The sequence below is a fragment of the Stylophora pistillata genome, chromosome 3, assembly GCF_964205215.1.
Source record: "Stylophora pistillata chromosome 3, jaStyPist1.2, whole genome shotgun sequence".
In the NCBI taxonomy this organism is placed as follows: Eukaryota; Metazoa; Cnidaria; class Anthozoa; order Scleractinia; family Pocilloporidae; genus Stylophora; species Stylophora pistillata.
Window position 1 is genome coordinate 1,604,927 of NC_142521.1, and position 24,564 is coordinate 1,629,490.

General features: G+C 37.3%; 2 protein-coding genes across 3 annotated transcripts; one reads left to right on the forward strand and one right to left on the reverse strand.

Moving 5' to 3' along the window:
• Positions 1 to 63: 63 nt before the first annotated feature.
• On the reverse strand, positions 64 to 14,361 carry LOC111329568 (alanine--tRNA ligase, cytoplasmic). Of its 2 annotated transcripts, XM_022934300.2 has the most exons (20): positions 14,083 to 14,357; positions 12,312 to 12,500; positions 11,805 to 11,944; positions 11,273 to 11,464; positions 10,199 to 10,343; positions 9,962 to 10,107; positions 9,190 to 9,298; positions 8,962 to 9,000; positions 8,165 to 8,398; positions 7,610 to 7,757; positions 7,273 to 7,442; positions 6,961 to 7,074; positions 6,673 to 6,810; positions 6,153 to 6,293; positions 4,799 to 4,905; positions 4,139 to 4,373; positions 3,285 to 3,404; positions 2,756 to 2,842; positions 2,324 to 2,437; positions 64 to 1,399 (listed from the first exon to the last, which is right to left on the reverse strand). In XM_022934300.2, exons 1-20 carry the CDS (start codon positions 14,329 to 14,331, stop codon positions 1,229 to 1,231), a joined length of 2,988 nt encoding a protein of 995 aa, XP_022790035.2. In that variant the 5' UTR covers positions 14,332 to 14,357; the 3' UTR covers positions 64 to 1,228. The 2 variants fall into 2 exon arrangements, with proteins under 2 accessions (XP_022790035.2, XP_088611310.1); XM_088755184.1 differs by lacking the exons at positions 64 to 1,399; positions 2,324 to 2,437; positions 2,756 to 2,842 and having other exon boundaries at positions 3,362 to 3,834; positions 14,083 to 14,361.
• A 94-nt stretch (positions 14,362 to 14,455) lies between these two features.
• On the forward strand, positions 14,456 to 23,998 carry LOC111329538 (fatty acid 2-hydroxylase). Its single transcript, XM_022934268.2, has 5 exons — positions 14,456 to 14,789; positions 19,594 to 19,656; positions 19,776 to 20,204; positions 20,490 to 20,742; positions 21,480 to 23,998. Exons 1-5 carry the CDS (start codon positions 14,514 to 14,516, stop codon positions 21,554 to 21,556), a joined length of 1,098 nt encoding a protein of 365 aa, XP_022790003.2. The 5' UTR covers positions 14,456 to 14,513; the 3' UTR covers positions 21,557 to 23,998.
• The last annotated feature ends 566 nt before the right edge of the window (positions 23,999 to 24,564 follow it).

Here is a 24,564-nt window from a genome sequence, read left to right on the forward strand (position 1 = left end):
GCATTGCTTTTTTTGTGGCGAAATTATACTAAAATTATGCTCTTTGAAAAAATTGCAAATAAGTCCAAAAAATTCATTTTTTAATAAGAAGCCGTTGGTCTACAAGAAAGAAATGCAACAAATCCACAATGAAATTCAAATAAACACGTGGTTTATGTTAACCCGGGCTCACACTTTTTCAGACGCCGCTCAGTGATTCACAGTGAACTACAAATGCTACTACTTGAACTAAAACTTAAAATATCGAATAACGTCACCAAGTGCTTGGGAGTAGAGATGAACAATGATCAAATTGTAGCATCAAAAATGATCCGATAATTATTATCAAAATATGCGAATTGTGCTAGCATTGCTACTTGGCAGAAATTATGCAAGTTTGCTCAAATTATGCCAAAAATTATGCGAGCATAATCTATAAAGGCCTAAGCGATTGGCTTCTAGTTTCTCCTTAGAGTATCACCATTGAATAAAATACAAACGGCACGACAGGGAAGTCCCACAGTCCATCGAGCACATTGTCAAGCTTGAGCGTACCCAAAGACGCGCGACTAAGTTTATCTTAAAATTACCTTATTCTTCTAATATAAGCTATAAGTCTCGCTTACACACCCTAAACCTAATACCTATTTGTTACTGGCATGAAATTTTAGATCTAATCCTTTTTTTTCAAATTGACACACGGCCGTTGTTAACGTGAACTCCTCTGTCCAACCTGAAGTTCGCAAATACGGGAGACATGCTAGATCCTCAACCAGTAATGTTAATAAATACATAATTAAGAAGTGTAAAACAAGTACGCACCAAAAATCCTTCCTCATTAGAACTAGTAGAATTTGGAATTGTTTAGCAGATGAACTAGATTTGAGCTTTTTGACCTTAGCTTCTTTTAAATCGGTTATTTTTAATTATTATAACTCTGCGTTAGCTAGTTAACTAGTTCTTTACTTCGTAGTCGGAATATTAACCAGTTTTCAGTACCACGTAAAATTGGGCGGTGAAATTTACAGGATCGAAAATCGACAGAGCAGCCTTGTGGCGAGTTTCGATTCCTCTGGTTTTAAAGTTTTCCCCACTTAATACTGCTACTACCAAACATATTCTGTGTTTGCTTTGCTCCACGACTATCTGTCTTACCTCGCAAAACATTTAAATACTATTGCATTGAAGCATACGTCTTCGATTTCGATTGCATCGAAATTTCCTAAATTGAGCTTAGTTGTCATGAAGTTTAAAGTTTTTGTTGCGCAAAATTTGTCGCAGTCTCTACAGCTTTCTTTACACAGCCAACGTTGGGCCCAGATCCCTGCGCAGACAGGTCCTTCCCGCCACATTTTCCACCAATCAGTTCGGACACTGACTTTACCCATTCATCTGCCTTCAGACCGCGCGCAATCGCTTCCTGTAAATCAACAGTAAGAAAAAACTATGAGACCTCATAGTGATTTCAGAATCCCTCGCGTGACACTTTTTAGTAACATGAATGACCAGTTAGTTCTTAATAGTCATGCTAAACGAGCAGTTTCAGAGCAGCATTCTGTTGAAGGTGAACAATTGGCTTATGACCACTGAGATTGGATGAAATAAAAAATCTGAGATCGAAGATGAACCATATAATGTTCATCTCAGCCTATCGCAAAGTACATATGAAAAAATCATGACTCTGTCCGAGTTCTGTGATTTCAAAGATGAACATGAAAATATTCGAAACTTTCTCCAATACACTTGAAATTGATCCAATATGCGGATTCATGCTGACGTCATTGTTTACATTTGTGCTCATTTGCATACGGCTTTGCGTAAAGAAGGAAGCATGTTAGATAAAAATTGACTTCAGGCAGCTAAAGAGCAAGAAAACCTTAGTACATGGTGAAATGTTTAGCTCTTTGGGTGTAATATTCAAGGAGAAATAGTCCATCAAATACTGCAAAATTTCTGGGTGGCAAAAGCGCTAATGAGCTCATACATTCTACATAAAATTTTGAGTTTTTAAACCCGTGTTACACAAAAAGTATTCAGTGCATCAGGCTCGTATTCATTGGCCGAGTTGATCGTACTTTGACCTTTCGATATTCAGAACTGATTTAGTTTTAGCTCCATCAGAATCTGAATTGCTTATGCTAATGAGGCAAATATTGTAAACAAGGATTCCCCTATACCTCATGCAAAAATTTTGAAATGTTTTAGCATATTTGGGGACAAATTTCGAAAGATCATGTTACTCTTTGGAATAGCAAAACGCTGAAAAAGTTAACTTTAAAATACACTTTTCAATAGCGGGAATAAAAATATATGGTGTCTAGATCAATTTAACCCTTTAACAAACCTTGGGCACTTGAGCCAAGCAGATGATCTTGGAGTTTTCTTCATCCACACTGAAAAGAAGAGCGGCCATTTTCGGAGCCAAACTTTTGAACTGTTTCATGGCAGCGTCAAGAATCTTAAATTAAAAATATACAGGGAAATTTTGGGAATTATGAAAAATATACCCACTAAGATTTGGATGGGTAATAACAAGATTTCGAGTGCGATTTGGTGTTAATAAGTAGGAGTAAATTCTTCAAACCAACAAAAGTTGTGGATTTTGAAAATTTACAATTTATTTGCACCAAATTACTAGAGAAATCATGTTATAACTAATACTTTACTTAAAAAAAGCATCACAGAAAGCCAAGACAGACAAGATTTTGACAGCGCGCCCGTGCTTTTTTTTAATTTGCACTCGTGTTAAGCGAACCGCATAGTAAATGTCACTCACCTTAGAGTTTGAACCAGCATCAAACACATCAACAACAAATGATCTGTTAGGATCTGCTTCCACGATACCTTTAGCCTTATCAATCGCCTAAGAAAAAAGACATTTAAATAAGTTTACAGCAAGTTCTTTATTCGCACTCATTCTCCAACTGAGTTACAAGACTAGGATAGTCATGCCATTGAATTAAAAAATCCTTATCACTTCTTCACATCTATCTACTTTTATTCTTAACTTCTAATGTCGCGCTCCCGTGGCCCAAGTAAGACATTAATGCAGGATTTCCCAGTGTCTGTATCTTTAGGTGGGAAAGCTTTAGCGTATTTGGCGACATCCCTGCTGTTTAGAAATTAAATGTTAAAAAACAACATCTCACCGATGAGTACACGCTTCTTGTAGTTTGCTTATCGAGAACTTGGCTTTAAATCAAGAATCAGTTTTTCTGCATCAAATGTTTTGTTCTCCCAACCAATGTCCTTTTATTTGTCAGCAGACACTTCAGGCAACTTTTCACATGCTCAATATGACTTACCTGTTGCTGCAAGATGGTTTTTTTAGCTTTGTCGGCGTCGTCAACAAGTTTCTTGACAACTTTCAGTTTGGATCTCATTTCATCTTTACGCCACGCCGAAATGACAGCTGCAGATATATCCTTACAAAGGACAAACAAACGTCAATATTCAAAATACTGCTTTATTCTTCAGCTGAAAAAAGTGATATACGTTTTCAGTTTAACACAATTCATGCTACATTCCAAGAAGCACAATTTGAGATGCAGTGGGCGAAAGTGTGAGCACGCTGTGGAACTCTGCGTTGGAGCAGTTTTCATTTGAGTGTTGGAAGTAACCCGGGACTGCCTTGGTTCATCGTAACTCTTCCTTGTGATTTGTCCAAAAAAATCGTGCCATCCTCTCAACCAATCAGATAAAAAACTAAAAAAAATCGTGACTTGATCATCTGTGTTTTCCCGCGCTTCAAACAGTTTGCTTGTTATCATTTTGAGCTCCCACTGGCTAATGATGTTACCTTTATTCTGATTGGTCATCGGGACTTTGCTTGTTCGACACTCAATTGGAACTGTACTATCAGAAAAGAAACTTTATTCTCACAGAACCTCGCTCTTCTTAAGGGAATATATGGGTAACAGTAAAAGGGCGAAGGGAGGAAGCAGACAGAGGGAACAGTAATGTGAGTCAGTCTCGTAAGCAGCCCGACTTGCTAATAATTGATCAGAAGAAACTTCCCCATGGTGAAGGTTATAATGGAACACGCTTCAAGAAAAATTTTCTTTCTATTACAATAAACATAACACAATAACCTAAACGCTGGTGGAAGAAAATTGATCGCCGTACTGATGCAAAACATTAAAAAAGGATTATTTCTTACCTCGCTAATTCTTGTGATTTCCTGTGAAGTTTCTTTAATGTTAAGCCCACCGTCCTTCATCTTTTCGTCCACCAAATTCTGAACATTTTCAACTCTCTCTTCCAACGAGTGACATTTTTTCTCGGCCCTCAGAGCTTCGGGCCCTGTTAAAGCCACAATTCTTCTAATTCCTTTAGAAATGGCTTCTTCTGAAACGAGGACGAATGATTTCATGTGTCCTGTGTTCTGCAGATGCCTGACGAGAAATGGTAGGAGACATTTAGGACGACAGCAAGAGTTATTCCCGATTGAGTATCAAACGCAATTCGGGACTGCTGGGATTGTTTTGATTTTTTTTCTACCTAGCTGTGTGATTGGGCAAGAAAACTCGCCCCGCCTTCTCAACCAATCAGATGCAAAGTTAAACCCAACCGTGTCGGGGTCATTTGCGTTTTCCCGCGCTTAAAACAGCTTGCATGAATCAACTCCGAGTTCTCATTGGCTATTGGCCGTATCACTCGATCGAAGGGCGCTTTGTCAATATACGTAAAACTCCATGCATGTCTCTGGAATTACTTCGACTGATAACTAGAATATAAATAAATACACATAATTGACTCCTTTGTTAAAAGGACTTAATTAAAAAAGAACAGTGTACTTATCAAGTGAAATATTCCTTACGTTCCTCCACAAAACTCCACAGAATACTTGTATCCAGCCTGTGGATCGTCCTGAAGCTCCTCGAATGATGCACCAATTGACAACACGCGCACTGGATCGGGATAAACCTAATCAGCAATAAAATCGATCAGTGAGTGAAAACAGTGTTCTCCACATTAAACCAACATTAGCCTGCTAACCTTGAAAAAAATCGACTTTAACGTTTAAATTTGTAATTTGCGTTAAGATAATAGTTTGTTGGTCTCACTCCCACTTTTGATCTATTATCCATCGTCGTTGTGGTTTCTTTCTTCTTTAGAAAACTTTTGCTTCGACTCTTTCTTCTCCATGAGAGTAACGGTGGCACCGTGAGAAATGGTTAGTCACAAAAAAAAAAACTTCCTTGAAAAATTTTACAGAAAATAAAGGAGAAACAAATAAATGGCATTTTTATTAGTTTCTCCTTGATTTTCTGTAAAACGAACCAACGTAAAGCAAGTCCCTTTACAGTCGTTCTATGAAATGTCACGCAACGCCTTACCCCACCCCCCCTCCCCTTTGGTTCCGTTGGGTCCCCAAGAACGGCTGCAAAAGAAGACTATTGTTAGTGGACACTAACGTGGAATCCTGTGGGTGTCCTCTTAGCGTGCGAGTTCACCCTTGTTAGGGACAATATGCAAACCTCGGCGGCGACGGCAATGAGGACGTGGGAAACTAAAAGATCTGATGGGCAGGGCCCAGTTATAAAAAGGGCGGGTAACGCAATCCAACGGAAACCGCGATGGAAAATTATCCAAGTTTTCATTTTGAACTCAAAGCTGCTCACATAAAGTTGAGGTGTGGCACCGTAAGAGACGGTTCCAACTATAGATATGAAAACAACTTTTTATCGACGTCTTCCAAGGCGTTGCCTTCTTGACTGCTTCAGCTCCGATTATTAGTGTTTTGGCACGAGCGTTTCCGTCCCCGAGACGGAAGGGAAGTAAGAGATCTAGGGTAACGCGAGCCGTTGAGAGGTCTGCAAGTGTCTAACACTCTGATAATTGTTTCCAGACTCCTTGCAAACCTCTCCCCGACACGTCTCAAACCTTCCCGCGGGCGGAAAAACCTGTCCTACAGCGGTCGCAAATTAAACGTCACGAGGACCGAACCTGAACGAGAATAGTTCGGAAATTAAACGGAAATAAAACGGAAGTAATAGGTTCCGTCCTTACTCGGAAACTTGATTTTGGAGTATCCATTCAAGTTACGACCGTCCTGCAGCGCTTTTAATGAAGACTTGCTCATAGCCAAGTGTCCGCACTATGTTATTAAGGGAAAGGACCTGAGAGGACGAAAATCTCTCTTGATATGAGCCAAGACATTTAGTACTCACCTCTTCAAAAATCGCCCTGAGACCTTGAATATCTTTAGCAGTGGCCAGAGATGATTCTTTGGCAAATACGTCCAAGCTCCTTGACACAATGTCCTGGCTTGTTAGTTCAGTATTCTTGATCTGCTCTGTTGTCATTGCGCCCTGTGGAAGAGAAAAAAACCAAAACGAAATTTTCAAATCCTAATGGATTATCGTGCAGCATGGAAATTTTGCGGGAACGTATCTTTAAGGATGAAGGACAATCCACATTTCCGCAGATTTTCATGCTACAAGGTACCTCCTGCAACATAATCTTCCATTCAAACCATTAAAACTAAAATTAGCTTTCATATTTTTTCCACAGTTCTCTTCTCAAATCCTATGGTAGTGACAAGGAATATTTGTTTTACAATCAAGAGCTTCTTAAATTCAGGATCATTTCCTTCATTCTAACCTTAACTTTTGATTCGAGGGTTATAATAGAAGGAGAAACTAGAAGTTAGCCTCCATGAGGGTTTCAAAGGTTGGCAGTGGAACAAACCTTAGCAGTGAAATCAAATCTGAGTTTGTCAGGTGCGACAAGTGAGCCTCTCTGGTCAGCGTCTCCTAGATGTTTTCTGAGCGCGAAGTTCAGTACATGAGTGGCGGTGTGATTGTTCATTGTCAGTCTTCGCCTTTGCTGTTGTGAAAAAAATATTGACACTCATCACTTTTCTAAAGCTATTTGCCACAATAATTCTATTATTATCCCTTTGTTGGACATTGTGACGCATTTTGCGGGCTACAACAGAGATTTTGGCGAGTTAAAATACAGCACTTGTCAAATTACCTCGTCTATCTGACATTTCATCTCGTCTCCAACTCTCAGGGTACCTTCTACTGCTCCTACATGAAGTACATATCCACCATGAACCTGCACATTGGTGACTGAAAATTCCACTTCCTGTAAGAAACAAAACATTCATTTTCGTACAAAAAGGTTGAGATTTTCATCTGACAACATGCAAAACCAGATAACGATGGAATATATCACCACTATTGAAATATTTTGCTCTGATCAACAATTATTGATGACATTCCCAATCTGTGATCGCTGAAATTAATTTCAGTGAAAATTTCATTTTGCCATCTGACCACTCACATCATCACCCTCTTTGACCATAAATCCTTGGTCGTATATCTGCCCTCCTTGCTCAGCATAAAAGCATGTTCTGTCCAAGACCACTCCACAATGGCTTCCACTGATTACTTCATTGACAAACTCCTTCTCAAATATGATTGCTTTCACTGTTCCTATCACAGGCTCAAACACTGCAAAACACAAGAGATGCTATCATATGTCATCATTCAGAGGTAAATAATGTGTGGTTAAGGCTTAATTTGTCCCTGAAAATAGATCAGCTTGAAGATGACTGGTAAATGGACATGGTAGGACATTGTGTCCAAATTAACAGCACAGTGGTAAGGGATTATTTTACCATAATTTCCTTCCTTGTCTGATGTGTAGATATACTTGGACTTCTCGTTGGTTGGTTCAAGGTTTAAATCTTTTTGTAACTTGTTTATAGCATGGACATCAAGAGTGATAGCATCATCACTTCCAGAGCCTTTTCCTCGAGCAATTTCCTATGAAGAGTCAAGGAAGCAATCATTAAGAAAAATCTGACACAACGAAATCTGTACTTTTGAAATAAGGATATCCATGTACTGTAAAGCTTATGTTAGGGAAGCCAGTATTTGATGTGTCAGAAATTTTGAAGTCCCCTGCATGTCCCTTCTTTAGAAACAAACTTTCACCTTAAAAATCCAAATATTAAATAAATCCTCTACTCTGTCTCCTGAACATTTCTTGTCACCTTAGCCATGAGAATTTGTTGTTCTATGAGATGATGTCCTTTGTTAGATTATTTCCCCTTTTCTCATCATCCTTCTGCTTGGAAATGTATTAACTTGGTAAAGAGAATTTCCTCTTTGGTCACTTCAACCCTTGCATTCCCAGGAGTCAGAGGGAAAAGCAAATGAAAACCACTAACCTGGGCTTTCTTCTTAGATTCCTCGTAAACATTCATGTCTACAGTCAATCCTCGTTCCTCGGCCATGAGTTGCGTCAGGTCCACAGGGAAGCCATATGTATCATACAATCTCCAAGCCACATCCCCAGGGATAAAATTATCTGTCAGCTGGCTCACTGTTCTGTCAAAAAGTCTTCTTCCCCTGGCAAGAGTTTTGAGAAACATTGTTTCTTCTTCATTGATAACATCCTTTACCTGTTTCAAATTGCAATGAAAACCATGATCAAGACATTGCCATTGCTCATACACTAACAGGTAATATTTTTTCACACAACCTTCTAAATCAAACTTGTCATCAACTTTCATTTCTCCAAATCAGAAGTAGGTTACTGATCAAATAATTATCAAATTATCAATTGAATTAAATATTTTAAAATGGAATTTAACATAGTTAATGACTAGGGGCTAGTCTGGTCAGTAGCATTCCGCTGGCACACTGTTAGCATATTAGCTTTCTGTTAGCATTTGTGTGTGTTTGGTAGCACTGCATCAACATTGTGGCTGTCCTTTGCCTGGGGTGGGCCATGTCCAGCTATTATCCTTATCAGTACATGCATTGTTCTCCCATGTGCTTGCATTGTGTTGGCTGTACTATAGTGTGGCAATGCCATCCTTGAGGATAGGCCAGTCAGGTGTTCTAGCGTCTTGGGTGTGACTTTGGTTGCAGTCCCTAAGCCCCTGGGGCACCTAACCTCCATCTGCAACTTGGGCATTAATAAACAATATATTTCAATCAAGACAAAATATGCCGTTCTTACCTGTTGAGGATCTTTCTTCACTTCAGGAAAGAAGTCACCCTATAAATCAATTAAGCATTTATCAACAATTGTCTCTTCCAATTTCTAGCAAAATCAGATAAATTCTCTTTGGAAATGACTTCCAGCAGTTACTCATTTGATTGTATGTCTAACAAAAGTACCCTATCAATTGAAGGTCTGCATAAAAGTCTACAATATATGCAATGTGCAATGGTTGAAACCACTGACCAGAGTTTCCACAGCCACTTCCACCAGTGAGGCTATGAATCCTGGAGGCATGTTAAGTTTTTCTGTTCCAAAACGAACACATCTTCTAAGGATACGTCTTAGCACATACCTAAAAAAAGACATTTTTCACAACTAACTGAATATGGAAAAAGAACACAGATTCTCTCATTTCCCTATTTCCTGAGTTTGAACATTTTGAGTACATTTACATCTTAAGTAATCTCAATTTTGTATGTATTGTTACTACTATTTTTAGCTTTTGAAACATATGTGTGAACTGCGGTTATGAGACGTATATGAGAACGATCCTTCGCAGTAAAGCACTATTTGAGCAATAGTGAAAATCAGACCTGAAAAAAATTATATATAGATAATATCGCTATCACTAGTATCGCAGAGGTCAGTGGTTCGAGTCCCGTACAGGCCTGAAATTTTTTTCAGGTCTGATTTTCACTATTGCTCAAATAGTGCTTTACTGCGAAGGATCGTTCTCATATACGTATTTTTAGCTTTGTAACGAAAAACAAAAACAAAAACAAATTTAGAAAGATAAAGAAAGGAAAATAAAGTGTTATAGCTTAACTCTCTCTATAACAGCACCTTGGGGCGGAGAGATAGTGGGTGGAGAGAGAGTGGGCGGAGAGGGAGTGGGCGGAGAGAGAGAGTGGGCCATGATGCTGAGGTAGTTGCTCTGATAGGACAGGTATGATGGGACACCATGAACAAATTCTTGAAAATTTGCTGTTGGTAAGCAAATTCAACAAAGCCTCACCCTCTACCAGTGTTGTCAGGTTTTCCACCATCAGTAATAGCCATGGTTAATGTTCTGACATGATCAGCCACAACTCTGTAAGCCATGTCAACACCATCTTTGTCTTCAGCTCCAACAAGACCTGTATATGGTCTGACACCAGTGCCCTGATATAAACCAAACAATATTAATTTTAAAATACGTTGATCTCCTAACTTTTCAAACAGAGAGGATATTTGAGGATAATGAGCGAAATACCTTATGAATCGCTTCAAAGAATGGCTGAAATAAATCAGTGTCATAGTTGGACATCTTTCCCTGGGTGATTGATGTTAGACGCTCCAATCCCATACCAGTGTCCACGTGTTTGTTGGGCAAAGATTTAAGACTCCCATCTGTTTCTCTACAGTAAATAAAATGTAACACACTTTTATAAGAACAAATTATTTATTAGGAACCATCTGCCTTTTCTAGAACTCAATAAAAAAATAAAAAAATAAAAAAAAGATCAAAATTTCCCACAGTTTTGATCTAGAGCCAATGCATACCATTTTACAACAGGGCACACTAATTAGAAAAAATTAATTCCCACTGCCCCTACAATTTTTTTTCTCAAGAAGCACTTTTCTGAAAAGCTCTTGCTGTCTTTGTTAGATTATATGAGATTAGACCTTTCTTTTAAATGTATTTGAGTTGATATTCTATCCTCAACAATTAAAGCGATATTGGATAATTTCTAGAAATTACCCTATCTTAACATTTTATATTATCATTTATATATCTGAACTTTTGAAGACTTTGCATTTCCTTTGTCAAGAGACTTAAAGTGAGATATAGACTACCTAAACAGCACATTATAATTTTATTATACAAGGTTTTTTTTATTTTTTATACACTTTCATGTGAGATTCAATAAAGGTTATTACTTTAAATAATATAAATAATATATAGCTGTAAATTACAGATAGTATTGACTGAGAGGAATGTTTCTAAAAGAGCAAAATATCTTGATTTTGGCCATAACTCTTTATTACACTTCATAAATGCTAGGTAAGTGACAGTACTTGTCCAATAACTAATCAGATAACCAAAACACCCGCAATCTCTATGCAAATCAGCGTTTGGAATCTGTGATTTCCAACATCTTAAACACATATAAACCTGTTGATAACCTAGCATACAATAGAGTTCTCTGTGACACGGTAGTAGAATCTGTAGGAGTCCAGAATCTGGAGATCTGAGGTTCGATTCTTCAAGGGAACTCAGATTTCTCTTTGTCCCTCTTTGGTGACTAGAAGAAAAAAGTTAACATCTAATTTCTATGAAACCAACCTGTTAAACTGAATAAACACAAGATTCCACACTTCAAGAACAGTTGGGTCATCCATGTTAACAAGATAGGCAGCATCACGTCCACCAATACGATCAAAATGAATTTCTGTGCATGGTCCACAAGGACCAGTGTCACCCATCTCCCAAAAGTTGTCTTTCATTCCAAACGGGAGCACTCTGTCAGGTGGGAGGCTGTCAAATAAAATTAATTTCAAAATTAGCAAAGTTTGCCAAAATTTTAAAGACATTATGTGTACTTTGTAATATATCCTTTTGGAGGAAAAATAGATCTCTTTTCCCAAGCCTCTTCAAAGAAATAAGAAAGGGAGTTGTATTTGCCAGCAGACAGAAATGGTGACAGCTTGGAGTACATTTTGTGTAAATATCAGGAAAAGATTTAGGGTGAAGAAGATCCACTAGTTGTAATTACTTCCACAGCTGTGGTTAACAGTAAATCAATATCTGTCCAAATGCTATTTAAGTGAAAACAGCTTACTAGGAAGTATGCATGAGCAGTTTAGAGCATACTTACCCCATGTCCAGCCAAAATTGTTTGGTATCCTCATCAGATTCAAGGCCCTCTGCACCTCCAAAGTAAGTAACATAAAGACGATCTTTTGGCATCCCATATTTGACTGTCAGCAGCTCCCAAGCAAACTCAATGGCCCCTTTCTAAACATGTGACAAAATATACAATTTTAAATACCTTTTTGTTTATCATCCAGAAAAAAAACTACTGCAAGTCATTGTAATGACCATCACTTATCTAATAAAATAGATTCCTATTGATGTGTGTTTGTTCTGTACTAGATCACTGATGACATTATTTTATGGTCAAAACAAAAGAGAGACACACAGGGTGCATCTGATTGCTTCACTAATGCTCCTACCATATTTTGATGTCATCTGTGATCTCTTATAAAACAAAATGCATGACTATATTCTGGTTATTATATACAAGTAAAAGACAGTTATTCATCAGCAATTAAAAGCTACCTCATTTCACCAGCCAGTGAAAGCAAATTTCACAAAAACTGACCTTAAAATAATCTCCAAAGGACCAATTTCCCAGCATTTCAAAAAATGTGTGATGATAAACATCCTTCCCCACATCATCCAAATCATTGTGTTTGCCTCCTGCACGAATGCACTTCTGACTGTTTACAGCACGTTTGAGTTTGGATAGATCACTGTTTGGATCCACAGTCCCCAAAAATATTGGCTTGTACTATATAATGAAAACAAAATAGAACAATCTTAGAAAAAATTCAGAAGTTTTCTTATTGGTTCTAGCATGGTTAAGTGAATTCTCAAGCTTACAATTTTATGACAACTCTACTAATAATAACATTTTTCCTGGGATTCTAGCATTTTTTAGCCATTAGAGGGTTGATTAAAATTGTACAGTTTGGTCTAAACAGTTGAAGCCACAGGATTTGAAAACTGTTGTGAGCTAGTCTTTGTTACAGACCCTACAGATTTACTAAGTTGTACACAGGAAAATGATCTAAAATTTTGGGCCAGACAATTTATAATCTACCCCCTCCCTGGAGAAAATTGTCAAAGTGGTGGCAGAGTACCCGTGCCGTTTCCATCATCATCATCATCATCATCATCATCATCATCATCATCATCATCATCATCATAGTTTATTTAATAAAGCAGGTTGAGGGATAGGCAAGACATTACGTCCTGATGTGGACCTGCATCAATTAAACTATCAATTAATAAATACCTAATTAGTGAATAGACCGAAAATGGTATGCAAATAATGACAATTAAAAGAAATAAATATTAATAACAATACGGAGTAAATGTTAAAAGTATTTAAAGTCAACAGATTTGTAGGAAACGCTGCAGGAAGCTTTAGCAAAACTGATAGATTTCAGAAATCTCTTATTTTCCCTGAGTTTTCTCTTGAAGGAAGTTAAGTTTGAACAGTTCTTCATGTCTTCGGGAAGGAGGTTCCAGGATAGTGCAGCTCTGTGCTTAAACGAAGATCTTCCCATTTCTGTTCTTGGTCTATGAACCTTAACTTTTAGGGATTTTCTTAAGTCATAAGGAGTCTCGGATTTCACTATTAAGTCATTTAGAGGCTCGATGCTATTTCCATGATAGATATTGTACGTAATAACTAAAAGTCTCCTGATGTAAAATGAAACAATAGAGTTCCAGTGTGGAGCGTTCATGATGTCATCACTGTGGATGCTATGGGGTAGGTTGTAAATAATTCTAGTAGCTCTTAAATGAATTCGATCAATATCATCCGTCAAGGTTGAAGAACAAGACCCCCAGACCCCCCATCCCCCCTCCCCCGAAAAAGTCGTTTTCTATGTAGTTAAAAAAAAGTCTCTTGACTTTTATCTTAACAATCAAAGGGGTTGATGCACTTTGCACCACCTCAGATATCAACAACAAATTCACATTCACAAAGAAAATTCCGTCCAAAGAGGGGCAGACGCATTAAATGGAATGGTTTTCTAGACGGAAGTCCTTTTGTCTTTGTCTATGGCTAGATTTTCCAGTTCCCGTTTTCAAAACCCTTGATCAGAAGGGGTAAGAGTTGAAACAGTAAAATAAGGAAACTATGAGAAAATCTGTGAAACAACCAATTGTTTTTAAATCCTTTTAAAATAATTGTTCATTTCAAAAGAGCACGTGAAATATTTTTTGGAAGTGTGATTCAAATTAAAACTCTTCACTCAACATAAAAAAGCTATAACCAATTACCTGAGCTGTGATGCAAGTAAACAGCAAAGAGAAAAGACCTTTGAAGCAGTTTTCAATGCATAGATATCTACGAAAATTACCTGATTCATACCAGCGTTCGCAAACAGTAAGGTTGGGTCATCATGAGGAATTGTAGACGACGAGGGAACGAAGGTGTGTTCGTTTTTGTCTACAAAGAAATCAACAAACATCTTCCGCAGATCTTTCGCTGTTAATGAAGGATCCATCTTAATCGATGTGCTTAACGCTCTTTTTGAAACGTTGCGTAAAATGATGGAATTTAGAGATGAGACGAACCGATTTAATCGACTGCACCGGCTAAATACCATGAAATTTCCACGAAAATCGTGCAATCCATGGGCGTAGCCGCTGACTTCTAAGACATCTCAGAGTCAGCTCACCCTAGTTCTTCACGGATTATTTATTCCCGGTAAGACTGCAAACTAGCAGACTTGAGTGGACTTTGTTACATAAACAGTACACGTCCTACGATCATTCTAAATTTGGTGCAATGGCGGAGAGTTGTGAGGGAAAGTGCAAACTTCCTTTGTTTTCCGTTCAGGAAGTGCAACAGCATAACTCGGAGAAAGATTTTTGGATCATACACCGTGGAAAGGTGTACGATGTTAGTGAATTTCTGGAGAGACATCCAGGGGGTAAGGATATTTTGCTGCGGTTCGCGGGTCAGGATGTGACAAAAGTGATGACTCAAGATGATCCACACAGACATACGAATTTTGCATATGGCTGGCTTGGAAAATACCAGATAGGACGCTTAAAAGGAGAGGTTAGTGAACTGGCTCTTCCTAGCTGTGGAATTCTTACTTTCCTCTATTTTTTTTCTTATTGCAAACCGGCTATTATATTAATATTGCTGTAGGCGATCGGTTGTTTTCTTAAATTCTCGAAAACAAGCTTCACATTTTGAACCGCACGGTATCGAATGGCAAGTTTTTTACCTTCAGAATATTGTTTAGAGTTTTGTGTATTTTGTTGTGGTAGATTTATGGGATCAACAATTAAATTCCCGTATTACAACATCGGATTTGAAATATTCTGGGTGGCCTCCTCCCGCTTGTTTTACATAATTTCACACTAGACAGCTCAGCCTCTATTTGTCATACATGATATGAATGGTCCGTTATTTTTAATTTGATTCAAACCTGTTTAATTACCTCAACCTCAAGGCATTAAAATTTCAATTCTGTCTACGATATTTCTCTTTTTTGACGCGGTTAAAAACGACTCCCCGTGGTTCACTTCGCACGTATGTTTTTTCCTGCCGTTAGGGTTTAAAAGTACAGAAAAGCGCCTCCATCTATTTGCATTTGAATAAACTCGAGAAACTTCCAGAAGGGTTTAAGCAGCTACGTTTCGTTACCCCTGTAGGTTCGGTTTGGTTCGGTTACATTTTCCCCTCTCCATTTAAACACAACTCTGATCTTTCTCCAGGAAGTTTAGTGAGCATAGCCAACTTGCATGGTATGATATTAATTTCACTCAAGAAAAAATTCAATTGTAATTGAAGCATTCCAGGATCAAAATTATGTAATAATTGTCAATACAAGAAAAGAACAATAAGATCTAGTTAAAAAGCGAATGTTTTGGCCAACATCAATTTTGGGTAAACACTTGACTGTGTACTTGAATGTGTTTTTGAGGGCACTTGTACAGTTTTTTGACTAATTAAATGTTTGTTGTGCTGATTGATGGTGTGCAAACAAGGTGCCTCTTTCGACCTCACCCTTTTGAGTGCAAATATCCTTATTTGCATTTCAATAAAACTCAGGTAACATTCCAGAAGCCTAATTAAGCAGCTATGTTATTGGTCATCCTTTAGTTTTTATTTGAAGTTGTTAAATTTTATGTTCCTACTGCATTTGAACTCAATTCTGAGATCTTTATCCAGGACAGCTTGATTTAAAAACAAACTAGTGCAATGTGTATTTCTAGTTGTGAAAGAGAGTAAGACTGGCAGCTTTAGGCGGTAGCTGGGGCTTTGTTGTTGTGTTGTTTGATCCTACTTTCATACACCTTTTATAACTGTTTTTAGTAATAAGTGTTTGCTTTGCCATAATATTAAGATTAACAGAAGAGATTTTGGCAAAGTTGATGTTTTGCTTACAGCATAAGCTGATGGAACACAATTTTTAGGTGTTTTGGCAATGTATATAACAATAAATGCAATCTAACCCCAAATTGAAAGAACTTTTTCCTCGAAGTGCTATCATACCATCTTTTTGTCGATTGAAAAATCTCAAAGAATTGTTAGCACCATCTCGTTTTAAAACTGCCAGTGAGAGACAAACCATTCCTCATAACAATGGCTGCTTTAAATGCGATAGGAAAAGATGTGACCTCTGTCATAATTTCTTTGTTGAATCTAAATCATTTCTCAGCTTTCAGACAGGCAAAAATTACACCATTCACTCTAGACTTTTCTGTGATTCTAAAAATGTGATTTACTTGGCTTCTTGCAAGAAATGTCGCCTGCAATATGTGGGATCTACTACTACTGACTTTAAAGTTAGATTTCGAAATCACAAATCTGCTATGCAAAAAACAACTTGTGAAGTAGTGATACACTTTAACAAAACCCCACACACCCTGGACGATTTTTCGTTCCAATGCGTTGACCAGGTACAGGCTCCTAGCGGCTCTGAAGAGATCGATAGGCTTTTAATCACAAAAGGGGCTTATTGGAGTGCTCAGTTGTTCTCTTTGGCACCCCATGGCTTGAATAAAAGAAAGGAATTTCATTCGAAAAATAGAATTTGCTATAATTAATTTTCCATATTATATTAGGCGCTACTAATATAAGGGATTTTGTTCTTCGCGGGATCGACCAGAAGAAAATCACTGCAGTCGTATATCTTGATATGAGTAAAGCCTTTGACACTATCAACCATGTGATTCTTCTAAAGAAACTAAAGGACATTGGTTTATCATCTTCTGCACTTCAATGGTTCAATAGCTAACTTTCTCAAAGAAAACAAGCAGTCTGCATCAACTCTGTATTATCTGATAGATTACCAGTAGTCAGTGGTGTACCGCAAGGGAGTGTACTAGGAGCATTAGTATTTAGCATTTATGTAAACGACCTACCAAACAGCTGTCAGAATTGTTCAACTGAATGCCATGTGGACGACCCAAAGCTTCTATTATCCTTTAGTGCGAATAATTCTGCTCAAGCTACAGAAAGAGTGAACTCTGATCTACAACGTATACGCGATTGGTGTTTCGACAATTGCTTAATGCTTAATCCTGAGAAGACTAAACTGATGGTCTTTGGCAGTCGAAGAATGTCTCTTAAAGTTCCAGACTTTAAGTTATCCCTGCTCGAAAAGGAAATTATCCCAGCTCAAACAGTCAAGGATCTTGGTGTTATTTTCGATCCCACACTATCCTTTGACAATCATATCTCTGCGACTGTCTCATCTTGCATGTCGAAACTATCTCAACTAAGTCGCATTAGATTCGCCTTTAACAAAGATCTGCTTGAAACTATAATTAACGCCCTCGTTTTTAGTAAGATGTACTACTGTTTGTCAGTATGGTCATCCACATCAGCTTGTAATGTTCATAAGCTACAATATGTTCAAAATTTTTGCCGCCCACATTATTTGCAATGTAAAGAAGTACAATCATATTTCTTCCACATTAAGGAATCTACGCTGGCTACCAGTAAAATCGATCCTGTTTATCGTGATGCTACTTTATCATTCAAATGTAAAATGGGCCTAGCGCCTGAATATTTGACATCCGAGCTTGTAACAAGAGGCAGCGTATCTGGGCATATAACGAGGATCTTTCAACAACTCAACATTCCCCTTTTTAAAACTACAACAGGTCAGAGGACCTTTTATTATAGAAGTGTAGCCATCTGGAATAAACTTGACTCAAGATTGAAACTATGTGAAAAACCAGCTTCTTTTAAGAGAGCTTTGAAAAGGCATCTCCTGAATGATTTTTTATTTAAATAACCATTCTATTCTTAAAGTTATAAGTAACTTATATTGTTTTTAACGTGTTATTAGTTAGTTTTGTATGTATAATATCAAGTATGTAAATTATGTAATTGTTCACTGAAAAGCCCCAGACGGGGATATGTTCAATAAAATGTATGTTTGTATGTACCAATTGATCGTTCAAAGGCCCTTTTCTTGGATTTTGTCGGCCCTTTAGGTGTGGATTGGACTCAGAGGCCCTGCCAAGAGATCTTATCATGATTAGTATCATTTAAAGGCCCGCCCCCCAGGGATTTTGTTGCTAATTTGCCCTTTTGGGCTCCAAAGGCCTTGTTTTGGGATTTTATGGTTTACAGTTGTAGTTAAAAGTGGGCCTCCATTTTTAATGCTTGCCACATTGCCTCTTTGCAATTGGTTACGCCACTCATTTTAACATATTTAGTATTCTTGTCTCTTAGTTTTTAGGGTTTGTCTTTTTTATTTTGTCCATTGCTTTCTTTGTAATTAGGTTTTTTGTCATCTTTTTATTAGCACCAGTTCATTAGTCATTATCTGTAATTACATAATCATTAGCACTTTGATCTTATTTAATGCTCTTTTTTTATTTCAAAAGTTGTGAATAACTGAAGAAGGTCTCTGACCAAAACGGTTTTTATTAAAATTTTTTATATTTTTGATGTCAGAAGTTGTCCATCCTTGCAACTTTTTAAACTTTCTAAAAATAAATGTATCTATATATTTTAATTTTGTGTCTAGATGTTCTTGTGTAAGCTATCAAATTATTGTGCAAGTTATAAATCCATCAAATGCTTAGTTCACTTTTGATCTCTGTACTTCTTAGCCACACCAGTCATTACTTGTGCTTTTAATTCTGCATTTGCAGTTCTGCAACTCTTCATTTCAACATTTTATGTGCTGATCAATTGTAAGTCTCAGGTTTTGACAATTGGTTCCTTCAAATTCCTGCCCTCTTGGGCCAAAACTGAGTTCAAATGCCCTGCCCAAGTACTGGATTTCATTTCCCAATGCCCATCCCAACTGAGTACATTGCAATAATATTGTTTGAGAGGTTGTTGTTCATTCCCTGTTCAATAGTAGTTCATGCTCTGCGGACAAAACTATCTTATGAAAAAGGCAAGATCAGCATCTGTGACTTTGTACTTATTGACCAGCAGTGATTCACCTATTCAAGCTTAAAACCTAAAAATCACTCCACTGAAATGTACATTCTAGTTTCTTAATACACCTTCAAAAATTGTGTTCAGCTTTTGTAGACTTTTCCTTAAGAGCCATTTTCTCAAAATGGGTGTATTCTGCAGGAAAGACTGGACACTTCCAGTTCAAATCCTTACCCCACCCAGGCAAGGGTAAAGTTTCCCAACCTGGGGAAGATCTATCTTGTCAAATTACCTCCTCCACAAACAGCTGTCAAATGCCTAGGGGTTGCCATGGGTGGGTAGTGCAGAGGGGGATGATGAACAAGTATGAACTTGATAATCAATATATTCAAACTTCAAGTATCTAGTGTTCAATTCACATCTGGTCATTAGTGTAGGTTCACTTGATTGGGCAGACAAAATTTTGAGGAATTTGGTTTTAACTTTTTTTCTGTATTATTTCTAGGAGGAGAACAAAGAATATGATTCAACAACAAGACAAAATCTTCCTATGGATGGCTGGAGAGAAGTATGAATTTAGACATGCTCTTCTTAATATATTTGTTTTCTCTGTTGTTTGTTTCTGTAGTTTGTTTCTGTAGTTATTACATGAATTGTTGACATACTTCTTTCTGCCATTTCTTGCAGGATCTCATTGACTGGAACAAAGCAATCCTCCCGCAAGTGGGGAAACTTCGCGCAGACTATCTAAGTTGGGTTCATTCACCTGTTGATCGCCCCTTGAGACTCTTTGAGTCTGACTTTGTGGAAGTTTTTTCAACCACTCCTTGGTATGTTGTACCCATAATCTGGATTCCAGTCATACTGTTTGTAAGCTTCCTGGGCTTCCACAATCTAACCACACAGAATGGAATTGGATACATCAATCCTTACTATCTAGATTCCAAACTCAAAGCGTTCTCTGCATTTTTGTTGCTGTTCCTTTCTGGCATTTTTGTATGGTCTTTGATAGAGTATGTCTTGCATCGCTTCTTGTTTCATCTAATCAATCATGTCCCTGCTGATGACCCATTTTGGATCACCATTCATTTCTTTCTTCATGGACAGCATCACAAGGTATGCCGTGTTTGAGTGTCCTGTGCTTGTGATTGCTGTAATGTGACTTCTCTTTTGTGTTGATGCCAGAATAAATAAACCAAGATCTGAGAAAAACATGAGGTTGTGCAGGCGAAAGATGACAAGATTTGTGTTTTTTCAACACTACCTGTTGCTAGGGCCATTGGATTTGAAGTCCAGTGGTAACCTCTTTGAAGCATCATTCAGGGTGTGTGAACAACATGGAATACAAATGTAGTCTGAATTGAATTCTGATCATTACTCCTTTTTCTGTGTTTTCTTTAGGTGCCTTTTGATAGTGGAAGGCTGGTGTTTCCTCCAGTAGCAGCAGGCGTCTTAGCGACCATCTTCTACTTTACGTTTACCTCAGTATTGCCGCTAGCCATGGCTAGGAGTTTATTTGCTGGTGGTTTGTTTGGTTATATTACATATGATATGATGCATTACTACTTACACCACGGCTCTCCAACACCTGGAAGCTATCTACACCAGCTCAAGAAATATCATGTATCACACCATTTTGAAGACCAACAGAAAGGTACATGATATTATTTGTATAATAACCAAAGGGTCCAGGAGTGGCTAAATTCATATTCATCAATACACTTAAATTCCATTGAGTTCACATATGCAGGGGTATCATTAGGGTTTGGAGTAGGAGGGCATGTAAATTTAGCACCCCCCCCCTCCCCATAGTTAATGCGAGGCCTGAAGGGCTTTGCCACCTAGGGGGTTAACCTTTTGAAGGCAGCTGGGCAAAGTCATCTTCACAGCTGATCAATTTGCCCAGTGCCGCCCCTGGCCCTTAGTGAAGCACCTGCATATAAGGCATGGTTAGCATATTCTGTTGTCTCTGTGGATTGGGTTGTGGGGGTCTTTAAGCATGGCAAATATTGGGCAGGTACATTTTGGAGGCTGCCATTGGTTTCTTCACAATTCAGTCTTGCTCTGTTGAATGGAATACATTTGAACCCTGTGGGGAAAATAGGGATTTTTGAGTACTCTAAATAATCAAAATTAAAATATACCTATAGGATACCAGTCTGGTAATCAACTACAAGTAAAGGGTTTTTTTTAATTTAAAAAAAAATGTTAATTAATTTCTTCAATATTGAGAAGGCTCTTTTCCATATGGTATTTGCACAAAATTCACAAGTCCAAAATTCTAGGCTTTAGGCAGTTGCTTTTGCATGGACTATTTGAAACAGTTTTGTGAATTACAACTATTATATTGCTATTAATAATTAACTGACCATGATGTTGCTGTTTGCACAGGTTTTGGTATCTCAAGTAAATTTTGGGATTATCCATTTGGCACCCAACCAAACAAGTCACATGTCAAGGCTGCATAGGATTCCATTCATCACTTATTTACTAATTGTTATTATAATAATACATAATATAAGGCAAGGGTACCAACCATTAGATGCTGGATCTTGTCAAATTCATTTTTTAATATTAAGTATTTATTAGGTCATGAAGTCAAGTAATTTATTGTAGAGGATAAACTAAAGCAGTGTCTTTTTTATTCTCTGTCATTACCACACCATGAATTAGCCACCGTATGTTTTTTATTTATTAGTGTGGAAATTGAAGTATCTGTCTATATAGGAATGGGAATATAGGAATATTGGTCATAGTGACTTAAAAATTACTCATTTCAGACCATAACAATCATTCACATTTCTAGGTTGTGGTTAGAAGGAATTTCCATAACACTAATAATGACTTATGGTGTTTTAGGTTCATTAAAGCCTGATATGATTCAGATATTCTACCATATTCTAATTAATTTAATTAATGAATCAATATTGGTAATGATAATTTTATTCATGAAGTTCTTGGGGATGTTTCTTTTCTGATGTAAACATGCACATAGAGATGAGTACAGTAAAAGGGAACACTTTAGTGTCAAATGGTTATCACATATTTTGAGTACAACATTTTTCTGTTACTTGTCAGTGTTTAATTCTAGTAATCGAGCAACCCCATATTTGTCCGGTGAAAATTCAGCGGAGAAGAATTTCAATCTGATATCTTGCTTTAACAAGTCTGTTCAATGTTTTTCCACGTGAAATTTTCTCATTGGGTGTGGAAATACACAATTTTTTTCTGATGTTGTATTGCTCTTCAGTGGTGAGTGCTATACAGACTGAGACAAAATAACATTAAGGGGGAAATTATATTTCATTTTGGATTTGGATGAAAACCAAGAGAACATTTTGACTGTTGAAATAGATCTTGGTAATAGTTCTCCCTGACAATTTTTCATCCTGTTTTAATTATCATTATGATAGTCATATTTTGACACTGAAAGATCAAATCACTGTATCTTTCATTACCTGATATTTTAATTCATCATTTTAATCTGGGGACAGTGTTTAATGTTTAAACTTTAAAGTAATGTTGTTATTCTTAATTTTTGCATCCATTTTTTGTTTAGATATATAGATGCAAAACCTTAGGTTTGTGGTATTTAGTGTTACTCATAAACATTATTAACTTGTATACATGGACCTTATTTACACACACTTAATGTTAACCTAACTTGTATGTTTCCTGTTGGTGATAACTATTCATAGCTCGACTGTGTAGTTCTTGTGACAAGTTCTTTTTGATAAAAACTTGTTATGAAGTATACATGTATTTAATTTCAACTACAGATAAAATTCACCTGCAGTTGGGGTTCTCTTTTAAGCAGAGTTCTAAGTAGACCCTGTTCCTAATTGAATGTCACTGCTTTTCTAAGTCATGTGCCAAGTTGATTTTAGGATGAATGTAAGGTAAACTTGACTGTAAGATAATAGGATTGTTTGTAGATTGTTTGTAACAGCAAAAGACCAAACATTGAAGTAAATGTGAAACTTGGAGCAAGTTGTGGGGCTTAAGTTCGTATGTGAAGGCTGATAACAGTTTAACAACAGAGGCTGTTGCTATCTAGGAAGAAAGTACACATAAAATGGATGTAAAGGAATATTCAGTCAAAGTAACTTGGATTAAACAGTGTTTTATTCTGACAATTTCACTGCATATTTATAAAATTGTATCTATGATTGGTTTTGTTTATTTGGTATGGTTTCATATTGCAATGATAAGTTTGGTAACATGGTTTTTTATTTGTAATATCTCCAACACCGAACCTTATCACTTGACAAAACTAACAGACTGAGTTATCAAATTGTAAGATCAGCATGCTCTTGCTCTACATCTGGAATAAAGGTGCAGAGGCAGCACTCACTCTATGATTGAGGAATTAATGAGACTAGCTCAAAACTTTAAAAGGGAAAATTTTACATTTTAAGTAAACCTAAATTGGTTAGTCAGGGCTAGACATAAATGGTAGCCAACTAGCCACAAACTAGTAGAAATTCAGTTTTGGCAGTGGTTTTTTATTTCCACTTGCCAGTTTGGCTGGTAAACAAACTAAAATTGTTGTAGCATCTGGTTGTGACTAGACACTTGGTTAGTAAGTTGAAAGGTTAGTGTTGTGCCCTGTTAGTACTTATAGAAATGGGCATCATTAGACTAGTGTATTTTGTAATGCAGTCAAGGCCATGTTTAGATATGCTCTGGTTGCCACAGTGTGAGGTCAGTTGTTGCCAGAGTTTTTAAGTATTTGTTTGAATGATCAGTTTTGGTTCAAGTGTAGTTCTATAAGAAAATGCAGTTACTCTATTTTTGATCCCAACAGGGCTCAGCACTGACTTGCTGTCTTGTTAGCTTCACCACCACTTTTCCTAAGCCCTGTGTTTCACTTGTCTGAACATTAAATAAATTATCTCAATTCACTCTTAGGTTTGGTACTCTGTTTTTTACTCTCTATAAGTGATCCCCCGTGGAGAGAACACCCTTAGAACAAGTGTGTGCCCCTTCAAAGAAAATAACAGCAGGTACAAAACTGAAACAGTGACGTAGATTGTCTCTTACAGGAAGGGATCCCCCCTGATTCCATGTTATTCTTATGTGCCAGACAATCAATTGCCCAGAAGCTAGATGCTCCATCTGTTATGTAAGCTATGGGTGTCAACCCTTTTCTGCAACCCACTATTTCATTACTTGGGCTAAAGTAATGTCAAAGTTCCTTCTTAAAAACCACACAGTAGGACTATTTTGTGATTATGCTACACTTGTAAAACTCACTGACATCAACTGTGGAATGTGTGATGTAACAGGTCTATAGAAACAACTTTTTCTGGTAAAGTACTCCACAGGAAAAAAAAAAAAAAAGATATAACAAAGGGTTGATGCAAGGGTACAGCAGAGTTAGAGGGTCTATGAAATGGCTCTTAGGTCCCACTTCTTAAAAGTCCTAGTAATCTTATGGACCCAAAGCCCTGTAATATTTAAAATTAATATTGAA

Coding starts and splice junctions, on each gene's coding strand:
- LOC111329538 (XM_022934268.2), top strand. CDS start 14,514: ATGGCGGAGAGTTGTGAGGGAAAGTGCAAACTTCCTTTGTTTTCCGTT. Junction 14,790..19,593: donor TAGGACGCTTAAAAGGAGAG/GTTAGTGAACTG, acceptor TATTATTTCTAG/GAGGAGAACAAAGAATATGA. Junction 20,205..20,489: donor TTCATGGACAGCATCACAAG/GTATGCCGTGTT, acceptor TGTTTTCTTTAG/GTGCCTTTTGATAGTGGAAG.
- LOC111329568 (XM_022934300.2), bottom strand. CDS start 14,331: ATGGTATTTAGCCGGTGCAGTCGATTAAATCGGTTCGTCTCATCTCTA. Junction 11,465..11,804: donor CAATTTTGGCTGGACATGGG/GTAAGTATGCTC, acceptor TTTATTTGACAG/CCTCCCACCTGACAGAGTGC. Junction 7,075..7,272: donor TGGTCAAAGAGGGTGATGAT/GTGAGTGGTCAG, acceptor TGTTTCTTACAG/GAAGTGGAATTTTCAGTCAC.